The sequence below is a fragment of the Bufo bufo genome, chromosome 3 (assembly GCF_905171765.1).
Source record: "Bufo bufo chromosome 3, aBufBuf1.1, whole genome shotgun sequence".
Classification (NCBI taxonomy): domain Eukaryota; kingdom Metazoa; phylum Chordata; class Amphibia; order Anura; family Bufonidae; genus Bufo; species Bufo bufo.
The window spans coordinates 1,646,421-1,670,767 of NC_053391.1; the positions used below are offsets into that span (position 1 = coordinate 1,646,421).

Genomic DNA, 24,347 nt, shown 5'->3' on the forward strand with positions numbered 1-24,347 from the left:
CCCGCGGCCTCTAGTGATCACTGGTAAGTTCAGTGCAGTCGGCTCCGAGCAGAGTCTACTCTGAAGGTGAAGTCCGGTCATGGCGGCGCTCGGTGCTCCCGGATCCCGGCTCCTCCTGCCTCTGCTGCTGCGGGCCCGAGCCCTGCACACCTCACCGGGAAACCCCGCGGCCAGAGTGGCGGTGGTGCGTATAGTGTGAACACAGCCTATGTATACTGTACTGAGGAGGAGACTGTGTATAGACCCAGCAGCTGACAATCTATCATCATATACTGCACCAGCAGAATAGTGAGTGCAGCTCTGCAGTATAATACAGGACAAGTAATGTATGTACACAGTGACTGCACCAGCAGAATAGTGAGTGCAGCTCTGGAGTATAATACAGGATGTAACTCAGGATCAGTACAGGATAAGTAATGTATGTACACAGTGACTGCACCAGCAGAATAGTGAGTGCAGCTCCGGAGTATAATACAGGATGTAACTCAGGATCAGTACAGGATAAGTAATGTATGTACACAGTGACTGCACCAGCAGAATAGTGAGTGCAGCTCTGGAGTATAATACAGGATGTAACTCAGGATCAGTACAGGATAAGTAATGTATGTACACAGTGACTGCACCAGCAGAATAGTGAGTGCAGCTCTGGAGTATAATACAGGATGTAACTCAGGATCAGTACAGGATAAGTAATGTATGTACACAGTGACTGCACCAGCAGAATAGTGAGTGCAGCTCTGGAGTATAATGCAGGATGTAACTCAGGATCAGTACAGGATAAGTAATGTATGTACACGGTGACTGCACCAGCAGAATAGTGAGTGCAGCTCTGGAGTATAATACAGGATGTAACTCAGGATCAGTACAGGATAAGTAATGTATGTACAGAGTGACTGCACCAGCAGAATAGTGAGTGCAGCTCTGGAGTATAATACAGGATATAACTCAGGATCAGTACATGATAAGTAATGTATGTACACAGTGACTGCACCAGCAGAATAGTGAGTGCAGCTCTGGAGTGTAATACAGGATGTAACTCAGGATCAGTACAGGATAAGTAATGTATGTACACAGTGACTGCACCAGCAGAATAGTGAGTGCAGCTCTGGAGTATAATACAGGATGTAACTCAGGATCAGTACAGGATAAGTAATGTATGTACACAGTGTCTGCACCAGCAGAATAGTGAGTGCAGCTCTGGAGTATAATACAGGATGTAACTCAGGATCAGTACAGGATAAGTAATGTATGTACATAGTGACTCCACCAGCAGAATAGTGAGTGCAGCTCTGGAGTATAATACAGGATGTAACGCAGGATCAGTACAGGATAAGTAATGTATGTACACAGTGACTGCACCAGCAGAATAGTGAGTGCAGCTCTGGAGTATAATACAGGATGTAACTCAGGATCAGTACAGGATAAGTAATGTATGTACACAGTGTCTGCACCAGCAGAATAGTGAGTGCAGCTCTGGAGTATAATACAGGATGTAACTCAGGATCAGTACAGGATAAGTAATGTATGTACATAGTGACTCCACCAGCAGAATAGTGAGTGCAGCTCTGGAGTATAATACAGGATGTAACTCAGGATCAGTACAGGATAAGTAATGTATGTACACAGTGACTGCACCAGCAGAATAGTGAGTGCAGCTCTGGAGTATAATACAGGATGTAACTCAGGATCAGTACAGGATAAGTAATGTATGTACACAGTGACTGCACCAGCAGAATAGTGAGTGCAGCTCTGGAGTATGATGCAGGATGTAACTCAGGATCAGTACAGGATAAGTAATGTATGTACACAGTGTCTGCACCAGCAGAATAGTGAGTGCAGCTCTGGAGTATAATACAGGATGTAACTCAGGATCAGTACAGGATAAGTAATGTATGTACATAGTGACTGCACCAGCAGAATAGTGAGTGCAGCTCTGGAGTATAATACAGGATGTAACTCGGGATCAGTACTGGATAAGTAATGTATGTACACAGTGACTGCACCAGCAGAATAGTGAGTGCAGCTCTGGAGTATAATACAGGATGTAACTCAGGATCAGTACAGGATAAGTAATGTATGTACACAGTGACTGCACCAGCAGAATAGTGAGTGCAGCTCTGGAGTATAATACAGGATGTAACTCAGGATCAGTACAGGATAAGTAATGTATGTACACAGTGACTGCACCAGCAGAATAGTGAGTGCAGCTCTGGAGTATAATACAGGATGTAACTCAGGATCAGTACAGGATAAGTAATGTATGTACACAGTGACTGCACCAGCAGAATAGTGAGTGCAGCTCTGGAGTATAATACAGGATGTAACTCAGGATCAGTACAGGATAAGTAATGTATGTACACAGTGAGTGCACCAGCAGAATAGTGAGTGCAGCTCTGGAGTATAATACAGGATGTAACTAAGGATCAGTACAGGATAAGTAATGTATGTACACAGTGACTGCACCAGCAGAATAGTGAGTGCAGCTCTGGAGTATAATACAGGATGTAACTCAGGATCAGTACAGGATAAGTAATGTATGTACACAGTGACTGCACCAGCAGAATAGTGAGTGCAGCTCTGGAGTATAATACAGGATGTAACTCAGGATCAGTACAGGATAAGTAATGTATGTACACAGCGACTGCACCAGCAGAATAGTGAGTGCAGCTCTGGAGTATAATACAGGATGTAACTCAGGATCAGTACAGGATAAGTAATGTATGTACACAGCGACTGCACCAGCAGAATAGTGAGTGCAGCTCTGGAGTATAATACAGGATGTAACTCAGGATCAGTACAGGATAAGTAATGTATGTACACAGTGTCTGCACAAGCAGAATAGTGAGTGCAGCTCTGGAGTATAATACAGGATGTAACTCAGGATCAGTACAGTATAAGTAATGTATGTACACAGTGACTTCACCAGCAGAATAGTGAGTGCAGCTCTGGAGTATAATACAGGATGTAACTCAGGATCAGTACAGGATAAGTAATGTATGTACACAGTGACTGCACCAGCAGAATAGTGAGTGCAGCTCTGGAGTATAATACAGGATGTAACTCAGGATCAGTACAGGATAAGTAATGTATGTACACAGTGACTGCACCAGCAGAATAGTGAGTGCAGCTCTGGAGTATAATACAGGATGTAACTCAGGATCAGTACAGGATAAGTAATGTATGTACACAGTGACTGCACCAGCAGAATAGTGAGTGCAGCTCTAGAGTATAATACAGGACAAGTAATGTATGTACACAATGACTGCACCAGCAGAATAGCGAGTGCAGCTCTGGAGTATAATACAGGATGTAACTTAATGATTTTCCTATTTCATGACGTAAAGTCATAGTTTTATTAAAGACACGGAGGCGAGTATTGCTTTCTCCTTCTTTACTGAACCACCAATAGCAGCAAAGAGAAAAAAATTTACATATAAGGAACCATAGCAACCAAGGTCCCTCCCCACTGGCCCCTATAATAGGCCGCTCTTCCTCTGTGACTTCCTCTTTCTTTGAACCTCTGGTGCTGACATCCCGAACATCCCAACTGTAACTCCGAACTGAACCGACATCACGAACATCACAACGATGACTCCAAACTCTAACTGGAACAGACAATCCAACGCCCAGAAGCGTAATCAACTAGCCAACCAGGCTAAACTGTAGAACACATCCTCCGGAAAACACGGCATCCTGTAACGGAAAGACTTCATCCTGGAAAATAAAACAGACCATAGGCCTAGGTGAAACAACATCTCAAGACAGAATGTCCAGAAGCCACCTTCGCCACTGGAAAAACAGGTGACAAGTGACCGAACACAATAAGAATTGTAATAAATAACATGAAATACAATGTCAATGCAACAACATTAGGACAATAAAACCAAAAACACAATAACTTAAAAGGTTAATAATACATAGAGGCAATGATACATGGCCCCTGTAACAAAAACTGCGAGAAAACCCCAAGGGAGGGAATAGGGTGGGCAATACTCGCCTCCGTGTCTTTAATAAAACTATGACTTTACGTCATGAAATAGGAAAATCATTAAGTTTTACAGCAAGACACGGAGGCTTCGTATTGCAAGTTCAAAGCCTGTCAATGAATGAAGCAAATAAATTAGGTGGAGGGCGAAAATAGAACTCCCTGAAAGTGGTAACATTGGACCAATCAGCCAGGCGCATAACATCCTCTAATCTGGCACCCGACACCGCCAAGGCGGTGGCAGAGGCCCCACGCGCAGAATGGGCCGTGAAGACAGACGTGTCCACACCCGCTAATGACATGACCCATTTAAGCCAGCGTGCTAACGTGGGGCTAGAAACCGGTCCAAAAGGATGACGAATAGAAATGAACAGCTGAGAACTGTTCGGAGACCGATGCGCCAGAGTCCTGGACTCGTATTCTTTAAGGCACGCCACTGGACATAAGATCGGAGAGTCAGGAAAACTGGGGTAGGAAACGAAACGTATGTTGGTCTTCGTGCGACGCGAGATGTTGAAAGTAACCCCCTCCGGGGTAAAGGAACGCGCGTCGTGATCAAGAGCCCTCACATCTGAGACCCTCTTGCACAAAATAAGGCAAAATAACGTCAAAAGCTTAGCTGACAATTGCCTAATTGTGAGGTCAGAGTTCCCGGGCCAGGAGGACAAGAAGGTAAGGACCAGGGCCACGTCCCATGTTGTGGAAAAACGAGGACGCGGGGGACGAGATAAACGAGCCCCCCTTAAAAGGCGAGAAACAGACGGATGTTAGCCAGCCGCGACTCCCTCGAAGCCCGCATGGGTAGAAGAGATAGCGGACCTAAAAAGGTTAATGGTCCGATATGCCTTCCCCGCCTCAAAGAGAGAGGTGAGAAACTCTAGCAGATCGGTTACAGGTGCCGAAACGGGATCCAAGTCCCGTTCCACGCACCAGTTAGCCCAAGTTCTCCAGGCTGCCCGGTACGACTTCCTAGTGCCGGGAGCCCATGCACTGTCCAATAACTGTCGAGTTGCTGCCGAAACTCCCTCGAACGATCCAGGTGTCCGGAGATCCGGCATGCCAGCAGCCGCAGGGAACCGTCGAGTAGAAGGGGATGTTGTAGTCCCAGAGGGTTGTGGAGGAGATCCGATCGGGTCGGGAGAAGTACAGGAATCTCCACTAGAATCCTCAGCAACGACGGGAACCAGACCTGAGACCCCCAGAACGGTACCACAAGAACTAGGTCCGCCTGCTGACGAATCACCTGCAAGAGTGTCCTCGGAATCATCGAGAATGGTGGAAACGCGTACAGGCGGGATACCGACCAATCCTGGAGGAACGCATCCACTGCTAATGCTTCCAGGTCCAGACGCCAGCTGTAAAACCGGGTGAGCTGTCTGTTCAGCCGTGAAGCGAACAGGTCGATAGACATCGGACCCCACAATTCCGAGATAGCTGTGAAGACCAGAGGGTCCAATTGCCAATCGCTGCCATCCGATAGGTAGCGCGAGTTCCAATCCGCCTGGACGTTGTTCAGCCCCGGTAGGTACTCCGCCTGGACCATGATGTCTCTGGATAGGCAAAATGTCCAAAAGTCCTTGGCCAGACGAGGCAACGTCGCTGAGCGAGTACCCCCCAAACGGTTGACATACTGGACTGCTGATATATTGTCCATACGTAACTTGATGCAAGCGTTGGCGATCCCGTTGGAAAAACTCCTCACCGCGAAAGATCCTGCCAGGAGCTCCAAAGCATTGATGTGCAGGAGGGACTCCTCCGCTGACCAGGGGCCTCCCGTAGATACACCATTGCAATGGGCGCCCCAACCCTGGAGGCTCGCATCTGATTCTATGGTCATTTCTGGCAGGGAGCCGAAAATCGCCCTGCCGTTCCACGCTTCCAGATTGGCTATCCACCAACTCAATTCCTCTCGGGCCTCCGAATCCAGGACCACCGCGTCCGCAAAGGATGCACCGGTCCGAAGATGGGCGATCTTCAGACGCTGGAGCGCACGGTAATGTAACGGAGCTGGAAACACCGCCTGGATGGACGAGGCTAACAGACCGATGATGCGGGCCAGATGACGCAATGAGAGATGGGGTATGAGAAGCGCATGTCTCAGTTCCTTGCGGATCGCCCGCAACTTTGCCGTCGGCAGACTGAGGGACTCCGAGAGAGAATCCACCGTGAATCCTAAGAATTCCATCCTCTGAGCTGGGATGAGGCAGGACTTCTCTATGTTGAGGAGGAATCCGAGATCTGAAAGCAAATCCGACGTCCACTGGAGATGTTCCAGTAACCCCACCCTGGATTCGTGCATCAGAAGGATGTCGTCCAGGTAAATGATTAGGCGGACGCCCCGAGTCCTCAACCATGACACGACCGGACGCAGCAACTTGGTGAAGCACCAAGGAGCTGACGACAGTCCGAATGGCAGACAGGTGAACCTCCAGACCTCGCCGTTCCACCAGAACTGGAGCAGGTCCCTGGAGTGAGTGGCCACTGGGACCGTCAGGTAGGCATCCTTCAGGTCCAGCTTTACCATCCAGTCCCCAGGAACTAACAAGTCCCGAAGAAGATGGATCCCCTCCATTTTGAAATGCCGGTAGCGAACTACCGCATTCAGCGCGCGCAGATTGATAACTGGCCTCATCTGTCCACCCTTCTTCTGGACAAGGAAGATATTGCTGCTCACCGCCCCACGTGATGGGGACGCTCGTTCTATCGCCCGCTTCTGTCTGAGGGAGCACAACTCCGCGTCGACCAGAGCGCAAGCTGTGTGTGACAGGGGGACAAGTGGCGGGGAGGGAACAAGGTAGGGGGACCCCGTGAGCTCTATGTGAAATCCCTTGACCGTGGTGAGGACCCACGGGTCTGAGGTAATGACACTCCAAGCGTGGGAAAAACGCTGGAGTCTGCCCCCTACACAAGGAACCATAGAATCCCCGGTCAGGGGAGCACTTACCCAAGGGTCTGCGATGGTTGGGGTTGCCCCGGAAGGAACGAGAACGCCACTGGTTTCCTCTGGAGGCGAAGAAAGGAGACGGGTTTCGTTGCTCCTGGAAGGACGGACGATGTCCGCCAAAGCCTCTATTTGCTCCACGGGCCTGGAAACTAGAACGGCCGGACAGGCGGCCCCTACCACTGCCGGCCCGATGAGAGACCCGACCCTGAAATACTCTGCGCATCGAGCTCTGGGCCTTGTCAAGCGCGGTAAAGGTGCCCACAAACCGACTCATGTCCTTAATGAAAGACTCGCCGAAAAGGAGGCCCTGTGCTTCCTTTCCCGCTTCAGTGAGCGCTAGATTAGCTAACTTCGGGTCTATCTTGAACAAGATTGACTTGCGCCTCTCAATCGCCACAGCCGTATTGGCGTTACCAGTAAGGCAAATGGCCCGCTGGGTCCAACCCCGTAATTCCTCGGGGTCTATTTGGGATCCCTCATTCCTAGCCCTCTCGGCCATCTCCAAGATCTTGGTCAGTGGACCAAGGACATCTAGAATCTTGTCCTGGCAGCTGCGGAGAGCTGAATCCAGGCCCTTCTTAGAGTTCCAGCCAGTCTTGGCCAGAAATTGCGCCATCTTGGGGTCAACAATTGGGGTGTCACACACCTTATTGGGTACTACTGGTCTGGGACACTCTGCCCTGAGCTTATTGCGTGACTCGCGGGTAAGCGAGTGACGGACCCAATGCTCTAAGTAAGCCCCCACATGGGGAGAGGGGAGCCATTCCGCCGAACGCGGGTGATGTAAGGACTCAGGGTCGAACATGGGTTCTCCTGAGTCGTCTAACACGACCTCAGAACGGTTAGCATAACTGGAGGAAGCCACCTCCTTGGCAGAGGAGGCCGCAGTAGCGGAAGTAGAGGGGCCCTGAATCGCGGGGGGGGGGTGACATCCTCCTCTGCCCCGTAATCCATGTCTGCATATGCCTCCTCGTCTGAAGCTCTGTCAGAGTCAGACAGTTCCGATAATTGGGCTCTCGCGCATTTCCATGTCCGCGCCCGTTCTGCCTGGCGGGAATAGGCCCTTTTCCGTGAGCTAAGCACGGTCTCTGGGGTGGCAAGATGCGCACCAGTCACAATCTCCTGAGTCACAGGAGGGTCATTAGAGGTAGGCTGCAGTGTGGCAATGGGGTCCTGCAAAGGTACAGTGGGAGGTGGTACTGACAGAGCCTGGGAAATGGTCTGTGAGAGAATGGATGACATGGAGCCCATGGCTGCCATGATTGCATCCGATACAGAGCGCTGCAGGGCCAGCGCCTGTGCATCCACCTCAGTGGAGAGACGTCCCTCAGAGGGGGCGGGGGGCCTACTGGCTGTCTGAGGGGGGGTAGTTGATGACATCCCTAACTGGTCAGATGGAACAACCACTGCACTAATATTAGGCCCAGAGGGTGGGAGAGGTCACCTGAGAGAGAAGCGCTGCAGCAGGGGAGCAGGAGCCGCCGACCGAGCCGTGTATAGTGGCCGAATGCTGGAGGAAGCAGGAAGTGCCGTAGCTCCGCCCCCAAAAGCCCGCGAATCGCGGCAGCCAAACGCAAGATGGCCGCCGAGATCTCGCGGCCCTACCGCTCCGGGAGCGTCAGGGATGGTGCGGCGGTACAAGGGGAAGAAGGACCCGCCCACCGAGCACCGGGAGCCGCGCTATCATGCAGTAAGGTCAAATAAGGTAAAACTAACTGATTGTGGCAGCGAACTGTCCCTGGAAGGAATAAGCAAAAAGGGGGGGCAGCTGAGGGAAAGCGTCCCTGGGAGCAATTAGCGCGGAGATAAGCGCAGGGGACTAGTGTAGTCGCCCCAACAGGGGCAGGCGCACAAAAACAACAAATAGGAGCGCTGCAGGCAAGCAGGGTTAGTCACCCTGGGATACACAGCGCACAATATACACCAAACATCAATGACATAAGCAAGGAAGAAGATGTACTTAACTTGGTGGCAGCAGCAAAGAAAGAGGAAGTCACAGAGGAAGAGCGGCCTATTATAGGGGCCAGTGGGGAGGGACCTTGGTTGCTATGGTTCCTTATATGTAAATTTTTTCTCTTTGCTGCTATTGGTGGTTCAGTAAAGAAGGAGAAAGCAATACGAAGCCTCCGTGTCTTGCTGTAAAACTAAGGATCAGTACAGGATAAGTAATGTATGTACACAGTGACTGCACCAGCAGAATAGTGAGTGCAGCTCTGGAGTATAATACAGGATGTAACTCAGGATCAGGACAGGATAAGTAATGTATGTACACAGTGACTGCACCAGCAGAATAGTGAGTGCAGCTCTGGAGTATAATACAGGATGTAACTCAGGATCAGGACAGGATAAGTAATGTATGTACACAGTGACTGCACCAGCAGAATAGTGAGTGCAGCTCTGGAGTATAATACAGGATGTAACTCAGGATCAGTACAGGATAAGTAATGTATGTACACAGTGACTGCACCAGCAGAATAGTGAGTGCAGCTCTGGAGTATAATACAGGATGTAACTCAGGATCAGTACAGGATAAGTAATGTATGTACACAGTGACTGCACCAGCAGAATAGTGAGTGCAGCTCTGTAGTATAATACAGGATGTAACTCAGGATCAGTACAGGATAAGTAATGTATGTACACAGTGACTGCACCAGCAGAATAGTGAGTGCAGCTCTGGAGTATAATACAGGATGTAACTCAGGATCAGTACAGGATAAGTAATGTATGTACACAGTGACTCTACGAGCAGAATAGTGAGTGCAGCTCTGGAGTATAATACAGGATGTAACTCAGGATCAGTACAGGATAAGTAATGTATGTACACAGTGACTGCACCAGCAGAATAGTGAGTGCAGCTCTGGAGTATAATACAGGATGTAACTCAGGATCAGTACAGGATAAGTAATGTATGTACACAGTGACTCTACGAGCAGAATAGTGAGTGCAGCTCTGGAGTATAATACAGGATGTAACTCAGGATCAGTACAGGATAAGTAATGTATGTACACAGTGACTGCACCAGCAGAATAGTGAGTGCAGCTCTGGAGTATAATACATGATGTAACTCAGGATCAGTACAGGATAAGTAATGTATGTACACAGTGACTGCACCAGCAGAATAGTGAGTGCAGCTCTGGAGTATAATACAGGATGTAACTCAGGATCAGTACAGGATAAGTAATGTATGTACACAGTGACTGCACCAGCAGAATAGTGAGTGCAGCTCTGGAGTATAATACAGGATATAACCCAGGATCAGTACAGGATAAGTAATGTATGTACACAGTGACTGCACCAGCAGAATAGTGAGTGCAGCTCTGGAGTATAATACAGGATGTAACTCAGGATCAGTACAGGATAAGTAATGTATGTACACAGTGACTGCACCAGCAGAATAGTGAGTGCAGCTCTGGAGGATAATACAGGATGTAACTGAGGATCAGTACAGGATAAGTAATGTATTTACTCAGTGACTCCACAAGCAGAATAGTGAGTGCAGCTCTGGAGTATAATACAGGATGTAACTCAGGATCAGTACAGGATAAGTAATATATGTACACAGTGACTGCACCAGCAGAATAGTGAGTGCAGCTCTGGAGTATAATACAGGATGTAACTCAGGATCAGTACAGGATAAGTAATGTATGTACACAGTGACTGCACCAGCAGAATAGTGAGTGCACCTCTGGAGTATAATACAGGATGTAACTCAGGATCAGTACAGGATAAGTAATGTATGTAGACAGTGACTGCACCAGCAGAATAGTGAGTGCAGCTCTGGAGTATAATACAGGATGTAACTCAGGATCAGTACAGGATAAGTAATGTATGTACACAGCGACTGAACCAGCAGAATAGTGAGTGCAGCTCTGGAGTATAATACAGGATGTAACTCAGGATCAGTGCAGGATAAGTAATGTATGCACACAGTGACTGCACCAGGAGAATAGTGAGTGCAGCTCTGGAGTATAATACAGGATGTAACTCAGGATCAGTACAGGATAAGTAATGTATGTACACAGTGACTGCACCAGCAGAATAGTGAGTGCAGCTCTGGAGTATAATACAGGATGTAACTCAGGATCAGTACAGGATAAGTAATGTATGTACACAGTGACTGCACCAGCAGAATAGTGAGTGCAGCTCTGGGGTATAATACAGGATGTAACTCAGGATTAGTACAGGATAAGTAATGTATGTACACAGTGACTGCACCAGCAGAATAGTGAGTGCAGCTCTGGAGTATAATACAGGATGTAACTCAGGATCAGTACAGGATAAGTAATGTATGTACACACTGACTGCAACAGCAGAATAGTGAGTGCTGCTCTGGAGTATAATACAGGATGTAACTCAGGATCAGTACAGGATAAGTAATGTATGTACACAGTGAGTGCACCAGCAGAATAGTGAGTGCAGCTCTGGAGTATAATACAGGATGTAACTCAGGATCAGTACAGGATAAGTAATGTATGTACACAGTGACTGCACTAGCAGAATAGTGAGTGTAGCTCTGGAGTATAATACAGGATGTAACTCAGGATCAGTACAGGATAAGTAATGTATGTACACAGTGACTACACCAGCAGAATAGTGAGTGCAGATCTGGAGTATAATACCGGATGTAACTCAGGATCAGTACAGGATAAGTAATGTATGTACACAGTGACTGCAGCAGCAGAATAGTGAGTGCAGCTCTGGAGTATAATACAGGATGTAACTCAGGATAAGTAATGGATGTACACAGTGACTGCACCAGCAGAATAGTGAGTGCAGCTCTGGGGTATAATACAGGATGTAACTCTGGATCAGTACAGGATAAGTAATGTATGTACACAGTGACTGCACCAGCAGAATAGTGAGTGCAGCTCTGGGGTATAATGCAGGATGTAACTCAGGATCAGTACAGGATAAGTAATGGATGTACACAGTGACTGCTCCAGCAGAATAGTGAGTGCAGCTCTGGAGTATAATACAGGATGTAACTCAGGATCAGTACAGGATAAGTAATGTATGTACACAGTGACTCTACCAGCAGAATAGTGAGTGCAGCTCTGGAGTATAATACAGGATGTAACTGAGGATCAGTACAGGATAAGTAATGTATGTACACAGTGACTGCACCAGCAGAACAGTGAGTGCAGCTCTGGAGTATAATACAGGATGTAACTCAGGATCAGTACAGGATAAGTAATGTATGTACACAGTGACTGCACCAGCAGAATAGTGAGTGCAGCTCTGGAGTATAATACAGGATGTAACTCAGGATCAGTACAGGATAAGTAATGTATGTACACAGTGACTGCACCAGCAGAATAGTGAGTGCAGCTCTGGAGTATAATACAGGATGTAACTCAGGATCAGTACAGGATAAGTAATGTATGCACACGGTGACTGCACCAGCAGAATAGTGAGTGCAGCTCTGGAGTATAATACAGGATGTAACTCAGGATCAGTACAGGATAAGTAATGTATGTACACAGTGACTGCACCAGCAGAATAGTGAGTGCAGCTCTGGAGTATAATACAGGATGTAACTCAGGATCAGTACAGGATAAGTAATGTATGTACACAGTGACTGCACCAGCAGAATAGTGAGTGCAGCTCTGGAGGATAATACAGGATGTAACTCAGGATCAGTACAGGATAAGTAATGTATGTACACAGTGACTGCACCAGCAGAACAGTGAGTGCAGCTCTGGAGTATAATACAGGATGTAACTCAGGATCAGTACAGGATAAGTAATGTATGTACACAGTGACTGCACCAGCAGAATAGTGAGTGCAGCTCTGGAGTATAATACAGGATGTAACTCAGGATCAGTACAGGATAAGTAATGTATGTACACAGTGACTGCACCAGCAGAATAGTGAGTGCAGCTCTGGAGTATAATACAGGATGTAACTCAGGATCAGTACAGGATAAGTAATGTATGTACACAGTGACTGCACCAGCAGAATAGTGAGTGCAGCTCTGGAGGATAATACAGGATGTAACTCAGGATCAGTACAGGATAAGTAATGTATGTACACAGTGACTGCACCAGCAGAACAGTGAGTGCAGCTCTGGAGTATAATACAGGATGTAACTCAGGATCAGTACAGGATAAGTAATGTATGTACACAGTGACTGCACCAGCAGAATAGTGAGTGCAGCTCTGGAGTATAATACAGGATGTAACTCAGGATCAGTACAGGATAAGTAATGTATGTACACAGTGACTGCACCAGCAGAATAGTGAGTGCAGCTCTGGAGTATAATACAGGATGTAACTCAGGATCAGTACAGGATAAGTAATGTATGTACACAGTGACTGCACCAGCAGAATAGTGAGTGCAGCTCTGGAGGATAATACAGGATGTAACTCAGGATCAGTACAGGATAAGTAATGTATGTACACAGTGACTGCACCAGCAGAACAGTGAGTGCAGCTCTGGAGTATAATACAGGATGTAACTCAGGATCAGTACAGGATAAGTAATGTATGTACACAGTGACTGCACCAGCAGAATAGTGAGTGCAGCTCTGGAGTATAATACAGGATGTAACTCAGGATCAGTACAGGATAAGTAATGTATGTACAGAGTGACTGCACCAGCAGAATAGTGAGTGCAGCTCTGGAGTATGATGCAGGATGTAACTCAGGATCAGTACAGGATAAGTAATGTATGTACACAGTGACTGCACCAGCAGAATAGTGAGTGCAGCTCTGGAGTATAATACAGGATGTAACTCAGGATCAGTGCAGGATAAGTAATGTATGTACACAGTGACTGCACCAGCAGAATAGTGAGTGCAGCTCTGGAGTATAATACAGGATGTAACTCAGGATCAGTGCAGGATAAGTAATGTATGTACACAGTGACTGCACCAGCAGAACAGTGAGTGCAGCTCTGGAGTATAATACAGGATTAGTTTCATGGCGGCTCCTCTTTGTTTCAGCTCGCACTGATGGTTTTCCGCTCTTGTTATGTTTGCAGGTTTTGTCTGGGTGCGGTGTCTATGACGGAACGGAAATCCACGAGGCGTCGGCGTAAGTGCTTTCTACTATTTTGGAAGGGTTTGTGACTGAACGCTGCAATGCATTATTGTATTGGTAATTCTGCAACTTCAGAGCTGAAATCTCTCAGAATTGTCTGCACAGGGCTTAGGCTACTTTCACACTCGCGTCAGATTGACCCGCAGACCGGAAGGACGGATCCGGCATTGCGCTATTTTCAATACATTTCAATGTAAATTAATGCCGGATCCGTCATTCTGGCAACTGATCCGGATTTTTGGTCGGAGATAAAACCGTAGCACGCTGCAATATAATCTCCGTCCTGATCCGTGAAAACGACTGAACTGAAGACGTCCTGATGCCTCCTGAGCGGATCGCTCTCCGTTCAGAATGCAGGGGGATGAAACTGATCAGTTCTTTTCCGGTATTGAGCCCCGAGGACGAAACTCAGCGCCGGAAATGAATCCCGCCAGTGTGACAGTGCCTCAGCGTCTCCTAACCTCTTCTAGTTCCCCGACCCTGCCCCTCCCCCACCTCCTCCTCACTAAACGCCTCTCTTGGTCGGTGCAGGATCCTGGTTCACCTGAGCCGCGCAGGAGCGGAAGTGAAGATGTTCGCCCCGGACATCCCTCAGATGCATGTGATCGACCACAGTAAAGGGGAAGCCTCCCAGGAGAGCAGGTACCACCGATGCCACTCCGCACCGCTCACCAACCCCTGTCCACCCCGCCGATCAGACCTGCCACCAGTCGTCATGGCCCCTCTCCCCACTGATCAGCCCGCCTCCTCATCTGCAGGGCTCCTCCCCCCACTGATCATCCCGCCTCCTCATCTGCAGGGCCCATCCCCCCACTGATCAGCCCGCCTCCTCATCTGCAGGGCCCCTCCCCCCACTGATCAGCCCGCCTCCTCATCTGCAGGGCCCCTCCCCCCACTGATAAGCAGGGCTCCTCATCTGCAGGGCTCCTCCCCCCACTGATCATCCCGCCTCCTCATCTGCAGGGCCCATCCCCCCACTGATCATCCCGCCTCCTCATCTGCAGGGCTCCTCCCCCCACTGATCAACTGATCATCCCGCCTCCTCATCTGCAGGGCTCCTCCCCCCACTGATCAACTGATCATCCCGCCTCCTCATCTACAGGGCCCCTCCCCCCACTGATCAGCCCGCCTCCTCATCTGCAGGGCCCCTCCCCCCACTGATCAGCCCGCCTCCTCATCTGCAGGGCTCCTCCCCCCACTGATCAACTGATCATCCCGCCTCCTCATCTGCAGGGCCCCTCCCCCCACTGATCGACTGATCATCCCGCCTCCTCATCTGCAGGGCCCCTCCCCCCATTGATCAGCCCGCCTCTTTATCTGCAGGGCCCCTCCCCCCCACTGATCAACTGATCATCCCGCCGCCTCATCTGCAGGGCCCCTCCCCCCACTGATCAGCCCGCCTCCTCATCTGTAGGGCCCCTCCCCCCACTGATCAACTGATCATCCCGCCGCCTCATCTGCAGGGCCCCTCCCCCCACTGATCAGCGCACCTCCTCATCTGCAGGGCTCCTCCCCCCACTGATCAACTGATCATCCCGCCTCCTCATCTGCAGGGCCCCTCCCCCCACTGATCAGCCCGCCTCCTCATCTGCAGGGCCCCTCCCCCCACTGATCAGCCCGCCTCCTCATCTGCAGGGCCCCTCCCCCCACTGATCAGCCCGCCTCCTCATCTGCAGGGCTCCTCCCCCACTGATCATCCCGCCTCCTCATCTGCAAGGCTCCTCCCCCCACTGATCATCCCGCCTCCTCATCTGCAGGGCCCCTCCCCCCACTGCTCAGCCCGCCTTCTCATCTGCAGGGCTCCTCCCCCCACTGATCATCCCGCCTCATCTGCAGGGCTCTTTCCCCCACTGCTCAGCCCGCCTCCTCATCTGCAGGGCTCCTCCCCCCACTGCTCAGCCCGCCTCCTCATCTGTAGGGCCCCTCCCCCTACTGCTCAGCCCGCCTCCTCATCTGCAGGGCCCCTCCCCCCACTGATAAGCAGGGCTCCTCATCTGCAGGGCTCCTCCCCCCACTGATCATCCCGCCTCCTCATCTGCAGGGCCCATCCCCCCACTGATCAGCCCGCCTCCTCATCTGCAGGGCCCCTCCCCCCACTGATCAGCCCGCCTCCTCATCTGCAGGGCCCCTCCCCCCACTGATAAGCAGGGCTCCTCATCTGCAGGGCTCCTCCCCCCACTGATCATCCCGCCTCCTCATCTGCAGGGCCCATCCCCCCACTGATCATCCCGCCTCCTCATCTGCAGGGCTCCTCCCCCCACTGATCAACTGATCATCCCGCCTCCTCATCTGCAGGGCCCCTCCCCCCACTGATCAGCCCGCCTCCTCATCTGCAGGGCCCCTCCCCCCACTGATCAGCCCGCCTCCTCATCTGCAGGGCTCCTCCCCCCACTGATCAACTGATCATCCCGCCTCCTCATCTGCAGGGCCCCTCCCCCCACTGATCAGCCCGCCTCCTCATCTGTAGGGCCCCTCCCCCCACTGATCGACTGATCATCCCGCCTCCTCATCTGCAGGGCCCCTCCCCCCATTGATCAGCCCGCCTCTTTATCTGCAGGGCCCCTCCCCCCCACTGATCAACTGATCATCCCGCCGCCTCATCTGCAGGGCCCCTCCCCCCACTGATCAGCCCGCCTCCTCATCTGCAGGGCCCCTCCCCCCACTGATCAACTGATCATCCCGCCGCCTCATCTGCAGGGCCCCTCCCCCCACTGATCAGCGCACCTCCTCATCTGCAGGGCTCCTCCCCCCACTGATCAACTGATCATCCCGCCTCCTCATCTGCAGTGCCCCTCCCCCCACTGATCAGCCCGCCTCCTCATCTGCAGGGCCCCTCCCCCCACTGATCAGTCCGCCTCCTCATCTGCAGGGCCCCTCCCCCCACTGATCAGCCCGCCTCCTCATCTGCAGGGCTCCTCCCCCACTGATCATCCCGCCTCCTCATCTGCAAGGCTCCTCCCCCCACTGATCATCCCGCCTCCTCATCTGCAGGGCCCCTCCCCCCACTGCTCAGCCCGCCTTCTCATCTGCAGGGCTCCTCCCCCCACTGATCATCCCGCCTCCTCATCTGCAGGGCTCTTTCCCCCACTGCTCAGCCCGCCTCCTCATCTGCAGGGCTCCTCCCCCCACTGCTCAGTCCGCCTCCTCATCTGTAGGGCCCCTCCCCCTACTGCTCAGCCCGCCTCCTCATCTGCAGGGCTCCTCCCCCCACTGCTCAGCCCGCCTCCTCATCTGTAGGGCCCCTCCCCCTACTGCTCAGCCCGCCTCCTCATCTGCAGGTACCCTCCTCCCTCCGCTGAACAGACCGCCTCCTCATCTGCAGGGCTCCTCCCCCCACTGCTCAGCCCGCCTCCTTATCTGCAGGGCTCCTCCCCCCACTGCTCAGCCCGCCTCCTCATCTGCAGGGCCCCTCCCCCCACTGATCAGCCCGCCTCCTCATCTGTAGGGCCCCTCCCCCCACTGATCAGCCCGCCTCCTCATCTGCAGGGCTCCTCCCCCCACTGCTCAGCCCGCCTCCTCATCTGCAGGGCTACCCCCCTCCACTGATCAGCCCGCCTCCTCATCTGCAGGACCCCTCCCCCCACTGGTCAGCCCGCCTCCTCATCTGCAGGGCTCCTCCCCCCACTGCTCAGCCCGCCTCCTCATCTGTAGGGCCCCTCCCTCTACTGCTCAGCCCGCCTCCTCATCTGCAGGTACCCTCCTCCCTCCGCTGAACAGACCGCCTCCTCATCTGCAGGGCTCCTCCCCCCACTGCTCAGCCCGCCTCCTCATCTGCAGGGCTACTCCCCCCACTGATCAGCCCGCCTCCTCATCTGCAGGACCCCTCCCCCCACTGGTCAGCCCGCCTCCTCATCTGCAGGGCTCCTCCCCCCACTGCTCAGCCCGCCTCCTCATCTGTAGGGCCCCTCCCCCTACTGCTCAGCCCGCCTCCTCATCTGCAGGTACCCTCCTCCCTCCGCTGAACAGACCGCCTCCTCATCTGCAGGGCTCCTCCCCCCACTGCTCAGCCCGCCTCCTCATCTGCAGGGCTCCTCCCCCCACTGCTCAGCCCGCCTCCTCATCTGCAGGGCTCCTCCCCCCACTGCTCAGCCCGCCTCCTCATCTGCAGGGCTCCTCCCCCCACTGCTCAGCCCGCCTCCTCATCTGCAGGGCTACTCCCCCCACTGATCAGCCCGCCTCCTCATCTGCAGGACCCCTCCCCCCACTGGTCAGCCCGCCTCCTCATCTGCAGGGCTCCTCCCCCCACTGCTCAGCCCGCCCCCTTATCTATATCTAGCTGACGTCCTGCGACCGTAGCACTGACTCCTGATCCGTGGCGTCGCCCATCTCCCCCGGTGCTGATGTCGCCCTCTCTTCTGTAGGAACGTTTTGGTGGAGTCGGCCCGGATTGCTCGCGGTGACATCACAGCGCTGTCGCAGCTGAACTCTCAGGATCACGACGCGGTGGTTTTTCCAGGAGGATTCGGGGCAGCCAAGAACCTGTGAGTACCTGGAGGACTGGAGATCACTGCCGCTTATATGGAGGGGGAGGGGTATAGTGACCGAAACACCCCGTTCCTGTTATCCCCTCTGGACCACAGCCTATTGTTCTAGTGGGCGTGGCCAGTCGTCACCATGCGCTCCATGGCGTCCATGCTGATCCTGCTCACCAGGAAGTATCGGGTTTTACACAATGAGTACTACACTAATGATGTCATCAGGCAGTGGGCGGGGCAGGCCTGGCTCACTCATGCTCATTGGTCACTTATGTTACAGCTCATCCTTTGCAGTCGACGGTGAATCCTGTCGGGTCCATGGCGATGTGCAGAGGGTTTTACAAGAGTTTAGAGAAGCAAAGAAGCCGATCGGGTGAGTCCAGACAACGCCAGACGCCATCATACAGCGAGCACGTAATCTACATGAATGGGGCCTCTGTACATACATCACTTATCCTTCACTACACTCCAGAGCTGCACTCACTGTGTACATACATTACTTATCCTGTACTGATCCTGAGTTACATCCTGTATTATACTCCAGAGCTGCACTCACTATTCTGCTGGTGCAGTCACTGTGTACATACATTACTTATCCTGTACTGATCCTGAGTTACATCCTGTATTATACTCCAGAGCTGCACTCACTATTCTGCTGGTGCAGTCACTGTGTACATACATTACTTATCCTGTACTGATCCTGAGTTACATCCTGTATTATACTCCAGAGCTGCACTCACTATTCTGCTGGTGCAGTCACTGTGTACATACATTACTTATCCTGTACTGATCCTGAGTTACATCCTGTATTATACTCCAGAGCTGCACTCACTATTCTGCTGGTGCAGTCACTGTGTACATACATTACTTATCCTGTACTGATCCTGAGTTACATCCTGTATTATACTCCAGAGCTGCACTCACTATTCTGCTGGTGCAGTCACTGTGTACATACATTACTTATCCTGTACTGATCCTGAGTTACATCCTGTATTATACTCCAGAGCTGCACTCACTATTCTCCTGGTGCAGTCACTGTGTACATACATTACTTATCCTGTACTGATCCTGAGTTACATCCTGTATTATACTCCAGAGCTGCACTCACTATTCTGCTGGTGCAGTCACTGTGTACATACATTACTTATCCTGTACTGATCCTGAGTTACATCCTGTATTATACTCCAGAGCTGCACTCACTATTCTGCTGGTGCAGTCACTGTGTACATACATTACTTATCCTGCACTGATCCTGAGTTACATCCTGTATTATACTCCAGAGCTGCACTCACTATTCTCCTGGTGCAGTCACTGTGTACATACATTACTTATCCTGTACTGATCCTGAGTTACATCCTGTATTATACTCCAGAGCTGCACTCACTATTCTGCTGGTGCAGTCACTGTGTACATCCATTACTTATCCTGAGTTACATCCTGTATTATACTCCAGAGCTGCACTCACTATTCTGCTGGTGCAGTCACTGTGTACATACATTACTTATCCTGTACTTATCCTGTACTGATCTTGTATTACACTCCAGAGCTGCACTCACTATTCTGCTGGTGCAGTCACTGTGTACATACATTACTTATCCTGTACTGATCCTGAGTTACATCCTGTATTATACTCCAGAGCTGCACTCACTATTCTGCTGGTGCAGTCACTGTGTACATACATTACTGATCCTGTACTGATCCTGAGTTACATCCTGTATTATACTCCAGAGCTGCACTCACTATTCTGCTGGTGCAGTCACTGTGTACATACATTACTTATCCTGTACTGATCCTGAGTTACATCCTGTATTATACTCCAGAGCTGCACTCACTATTCTGCTGGTGCAGTCACTGTGTACATACATTACTTATCCTGTACTGATCCTGAGTTACATCCTGTATTATACTCCAGAGCTGCACTCACTATTCTGCTGGTGCAGTCACTGTGTACATACATTACTTATCCTGTACTGATCCTGAGTTACATCCTGAATTATACTCCAGAGCTGCACTCACTATTCTGCTGGTGCAGTCACTGTGTACATACATTACTTATCCTGTACTGATCCTGAGTTACATCCTGTATTATACTCCAGAGCTGCACTCACTATTCTGCTGGTGCAGTCACTGTGTACATACATTACTTATCCTGTACTGATCCTGAGTTACATCCTGTATTATACTCCAGAGCTGCACTCACTATTCTGCTGGTGCAGTCACTGTGTACATACATTACTTATCCTGCACTGATCCTGAGTTACATCCTGTATTATACTCCAGAGCTGCACTCACTATTCTGCTGGTGCAGTCACTGTGTACATACATTACTTATCCTGCACTGATCCTGAGTTACATCCTGTATTATACTCCAGAGCTGCACTCACTATTCTGCTGGTGCAGTCACTGTGTACATACATTACTTATCCTGTACTGATCCTGAGTTACATCCTGTATTATACTCCAGAGCTGCACTCACTATTCTGCTGGTGCAGTCACTGTGTACATACATTACTTATCCTGTACTGATCCTGAGTTACATCCTGTATTATACTCCAGAGCTGCACTCACTATTCTGCTGGTGCAGTCACTGTGTACATACATTACTTATCCTGTACTGATCCTGAGTTACATCCTGTATTATACTCCAGAGCTGCACTCACTATTCTGCTGGTGCAGTCACTGTGCACATACATTACTTATCCTGTACTGATCCTGAGTTACATCCTGTATTATACTCCAGAGCTGCACTCACTATTCTGCTGGTGCAGTCACTGTGTACATACATTACTTATCCTGCACTGATCCTGAGTTACATCCTGTATTATACTCCAGAGCTGCACTCACTATTCTGCTGGTGCAGTCACTGTGTACATACATTACTTATCCTGTACTGATCCTGAGTTACATCCTGTATTATACTCCAGAGCTGCACTCACTATTCTGCTGGTGCAGTCACTGTGTACATACATTACTTATCCTGTACTGATCCTGAGTTACATCCTGTATTATACTCCAGAGCTGCACTCACTATTCTGCTGGTGCAGTCACTGTGTACATCCATTACTTATCCTGAGTTACATCCTGTATTATACTCCAGAGCTGCACTCACTATTCTGCTGGTGCAGTCACTGTGTACATACATTACTTATCCTGTACTGATCCTGAGTTACATCCTGTATTATACTCCAGAGCTGCACTCACTATTCTGCTGGTGCAGTCACTGTGTACATACATTACTTATCCTGTACTGATCCTGAGTTACATCCTGTATTATACTCCAGAGCTGCACTCACTATTCTGCTGGTGCAGTCACTGTGTACATACATTACTTATCCTGTACTGATCCTGAGTTACATCCTGTATTATACTCCAGAGCTGCACTCACTATTCTGCTGGTGCAGTCACTGTGTACATATATTACTTATCCTGTACTGATCCTGCATTACATTCGGCATTATACTCCAGAGCGGCACTCACTATTCTGCTGGTGGAGTCCTGATGTATATTTTGGCCCCTTCTCTCCCGCAGGTTGTGCTGCATCGCTCCCGTTCTGGCCGCTAAGGTGATTCCGGGGGTGGAGGTGACAGTGGGGCAGGAAGAAGAACAAGGAGGTAAATGGCCGTATGCTGGGACAGTGAAAGCCATCCAGGCCCTGGGGGGAAAACACTGCCCCAAGGAGGTGCACATATCCTTCTGAAAAAGCCGCAGTGTGTGCCCAGAGCATCCCTCCGTCTGTGTGACTGCTGGCACTCCGCCTGTATATAGAATGTGAAGGGCATCTCCGTTTTCCTGTATGGTTCAGGTGACAGACACAAGGACTGAGGAGGGTGGAGCAGCGGTGAGGGGCATGTGACGGGGTGGAGCAGCGGTGAGGGGCGTGTGACGTGGTGGAGCAGCGGTGAGGGGCGTGTGACGGGGTGGAGCAGCGGTGAGGGGCGTGTGACGGGGTGGAGCAGCGGTGAGGGGCGTGTGACGGGGTGGAGCAGCGGTGAGGGGCGTGTGACGGGGTGGAGCAGCGGTGAGGGGCGTGTGACGGGGTGGAGCAGCGGTGAGGGGCGTGTGACGGGGTGGAGCAGCGGTGAGGGGCGTGTGACGTGGTGGAGCAGCGGTGAGGGGCATGTGACGGGGTGGAGCAGCGGTGAGGGGCGTGTGACGGGCGGAGCAGCGGTGAGGGGCGTGTGATGGGCGGAGCAGCTGTGAGGGGCGTGTGACGGGGTGGAGCAGCGGTGAGGGGCGTGTGTCGGGGTGGAGCAGCGGTGAGGGGCGTGTGACGGGGTGGAGCAGCAATGAGGGGCGTGTGACGGGGTGGAGCAGCGGTGAGGGACGTGTGACGGGGTGGAGCAGCGGTGAGGGGCGTGTGACTGGGTGGAGCAGCGGTGAGGGGCGTGCGGCAGTGAGGGGCGTGTGACGGGGTGGAGCAGCAATGAGGGGCGTGTGACGGGGTGGAGCAGCGGTGAGGGGCGTGTGACGGGGTGGAGCAGCAATGAGGGGTGTGTGACGGGGTGGAGCAGCGGTGAGGGGCGTGTGACGGGGTGGAGCAGCGGTGAGGGGCGTGTGACGGGGTGGAGCAGCGGTGAGGGGCGTGTGGTGTCAGTGTTGTGTCCATACTGGGCTTTTTCCTCTGTTTTGCTCCTTGACTCCTTCCTTCCACGAGTTCCATGTGGACACGACCAGCAATGTTGTCACCACCCCGGCCTTCATGGGCCACGCCCCCCTTCATACAATATTTGATGGAATTGGAGCTATGGTCTCCGCTGTCATAAGACTGACTGGTAAGTAAAGGTACTGGGACTCCGTGAACCGTCCGTCCAGACCCCTCATCTCCTGGGACTCCGTGAACCGTCCGTCCAGACCTCTCATCTCCTGGGACTCCATGAACCGTCCGTCCAGACCCCTCATCTCCTGGGACTCCATGAACCGTCCGTCCAGACCACTCATCTCCTGGGACTCCATGAACCGTCCGTCCAGACCCCCCATCTCCTGGGACTCCATGAACCGTCCGTCCAGACCCCTCATCTCCTGGGACTCCATGAACCGTCCGTCCAGACCACTCATCTCCTGGGACTCCATGAACCGTCCGTCCAGACCCCCCATCTCCTGGGACTCCATGAACCGTCCGTCCAGACCCCTCATCTCCTGGGACTCCGTGAACCGTCCGTCCAGACCCCCCATCTCCTGGGACTCCGTGAACCGTCTGTCCAGACTCCTCATCTCCCGGGACAAGTGACCCGACTTCTTGCCAAAACACACGCTGCAATAAAGTCTACTCCACAATCCCAACTACGGTGTTCTCTTCACAAAGCACTGTACACACAAGGTACTGGGGAGTGGTATAGTGTCATGGTGGAGGGGTCAGTGCAATGTATGGAGGAGGAGTGCACCGTATATAGTCACATAGAGGGAGGGGAGTGCACCGTGTATAGTCACATAGAGGGAGGGGAGTGCACCGTGTATAGTCACATAGAGGGAGGGGAGTGCACAGTGTATAGTCACATAGAGGAAGGGGAGTGCACCGTGTATAGTCACATAGAGGGAGGGGAGTGCACAGTGTATAGTCACATAGAGGGAGGGGAGTGCACCGTGTATAGTCACATAGAGGGAGGGGAGTGCACCGTATATATAGTCACATAGAGGGAGGGGAGTGCACCGTATATAGTCACATAGAGGGAGGGGAGTGCACCGTATATAGTCACATAGAGGGAGGGGAGTGCACCGTGTATAGTCACATAGAGGGAGGGGAGTGCACCGTATATATAGTCACATAGAGGGAGGGGAGTGCACCGTATATAGTCACATAGAGGGAGGGGAGTGCACCGTGTATAGTCACATAGAGGGAGGGGAGTGCACCGTGTATAGTCACATAGAGAGAGGGGAGTGCACCGTGTATAGTCACATAGATGGAG

At 51.5% G+C, this 24,347-nt stretch overlaps 1 protein-coding gene across 3 annotated transcripts; it reads left to right on the forward strand.

Annotated features, from left to right (window-relative positions):
- The first annotated feature begins 21 nt into the window (after nucleotides 1-21).
- On the forward strand, nucleotides 22-23,736 carry GATD3A (glutamine amidotransferase like class 1 domain containing 3A). 3 transcript variants are annotated; one of them, XR_005777385.1, is made up of 8 exons: nucleotides 22-184; nucleotides 13,911-13,963; nucleotides 14,501-14,611; nucleotides 18,331-18,450; nucleotides 18,725-18,817; nucleotides 21,973-22,129; nucleotides 23,096-23,629; nucleotides 23,669-23,736. XR_005777385.1 is itself a non-coding variant. In XM_040422755.1 (8 exons), the coding sequence occupies exons 1-7, from the start codon at nucleotides 80-82 to the stop codon at nucleotides 23,222-23,224; spliced, it is 768 nt and encodes a 255-aa protein (XP_040278689.1). In that variant the 5' UTR covers nucleotides 22-79; the 3' UTR covers nucleotides 23,225-23,265; nucleotides 23,305-23,718. The 3 variants fall into 3 exon arrangements, 2 of the variants coding, with proteins under 2 accessions (XP_040278689.1, XP_040278688.1); XM_040422755.1 differs by having other exon boundaries at nucleotides 23,096-23,265; nucleotides 23,305-23,718; XM_040422754.1 differs by having other exon boundaries at nucleotides 23,096-23,718.
- Nucleotides 23,737-24,347: the final 611 nt, after the last annotated feature.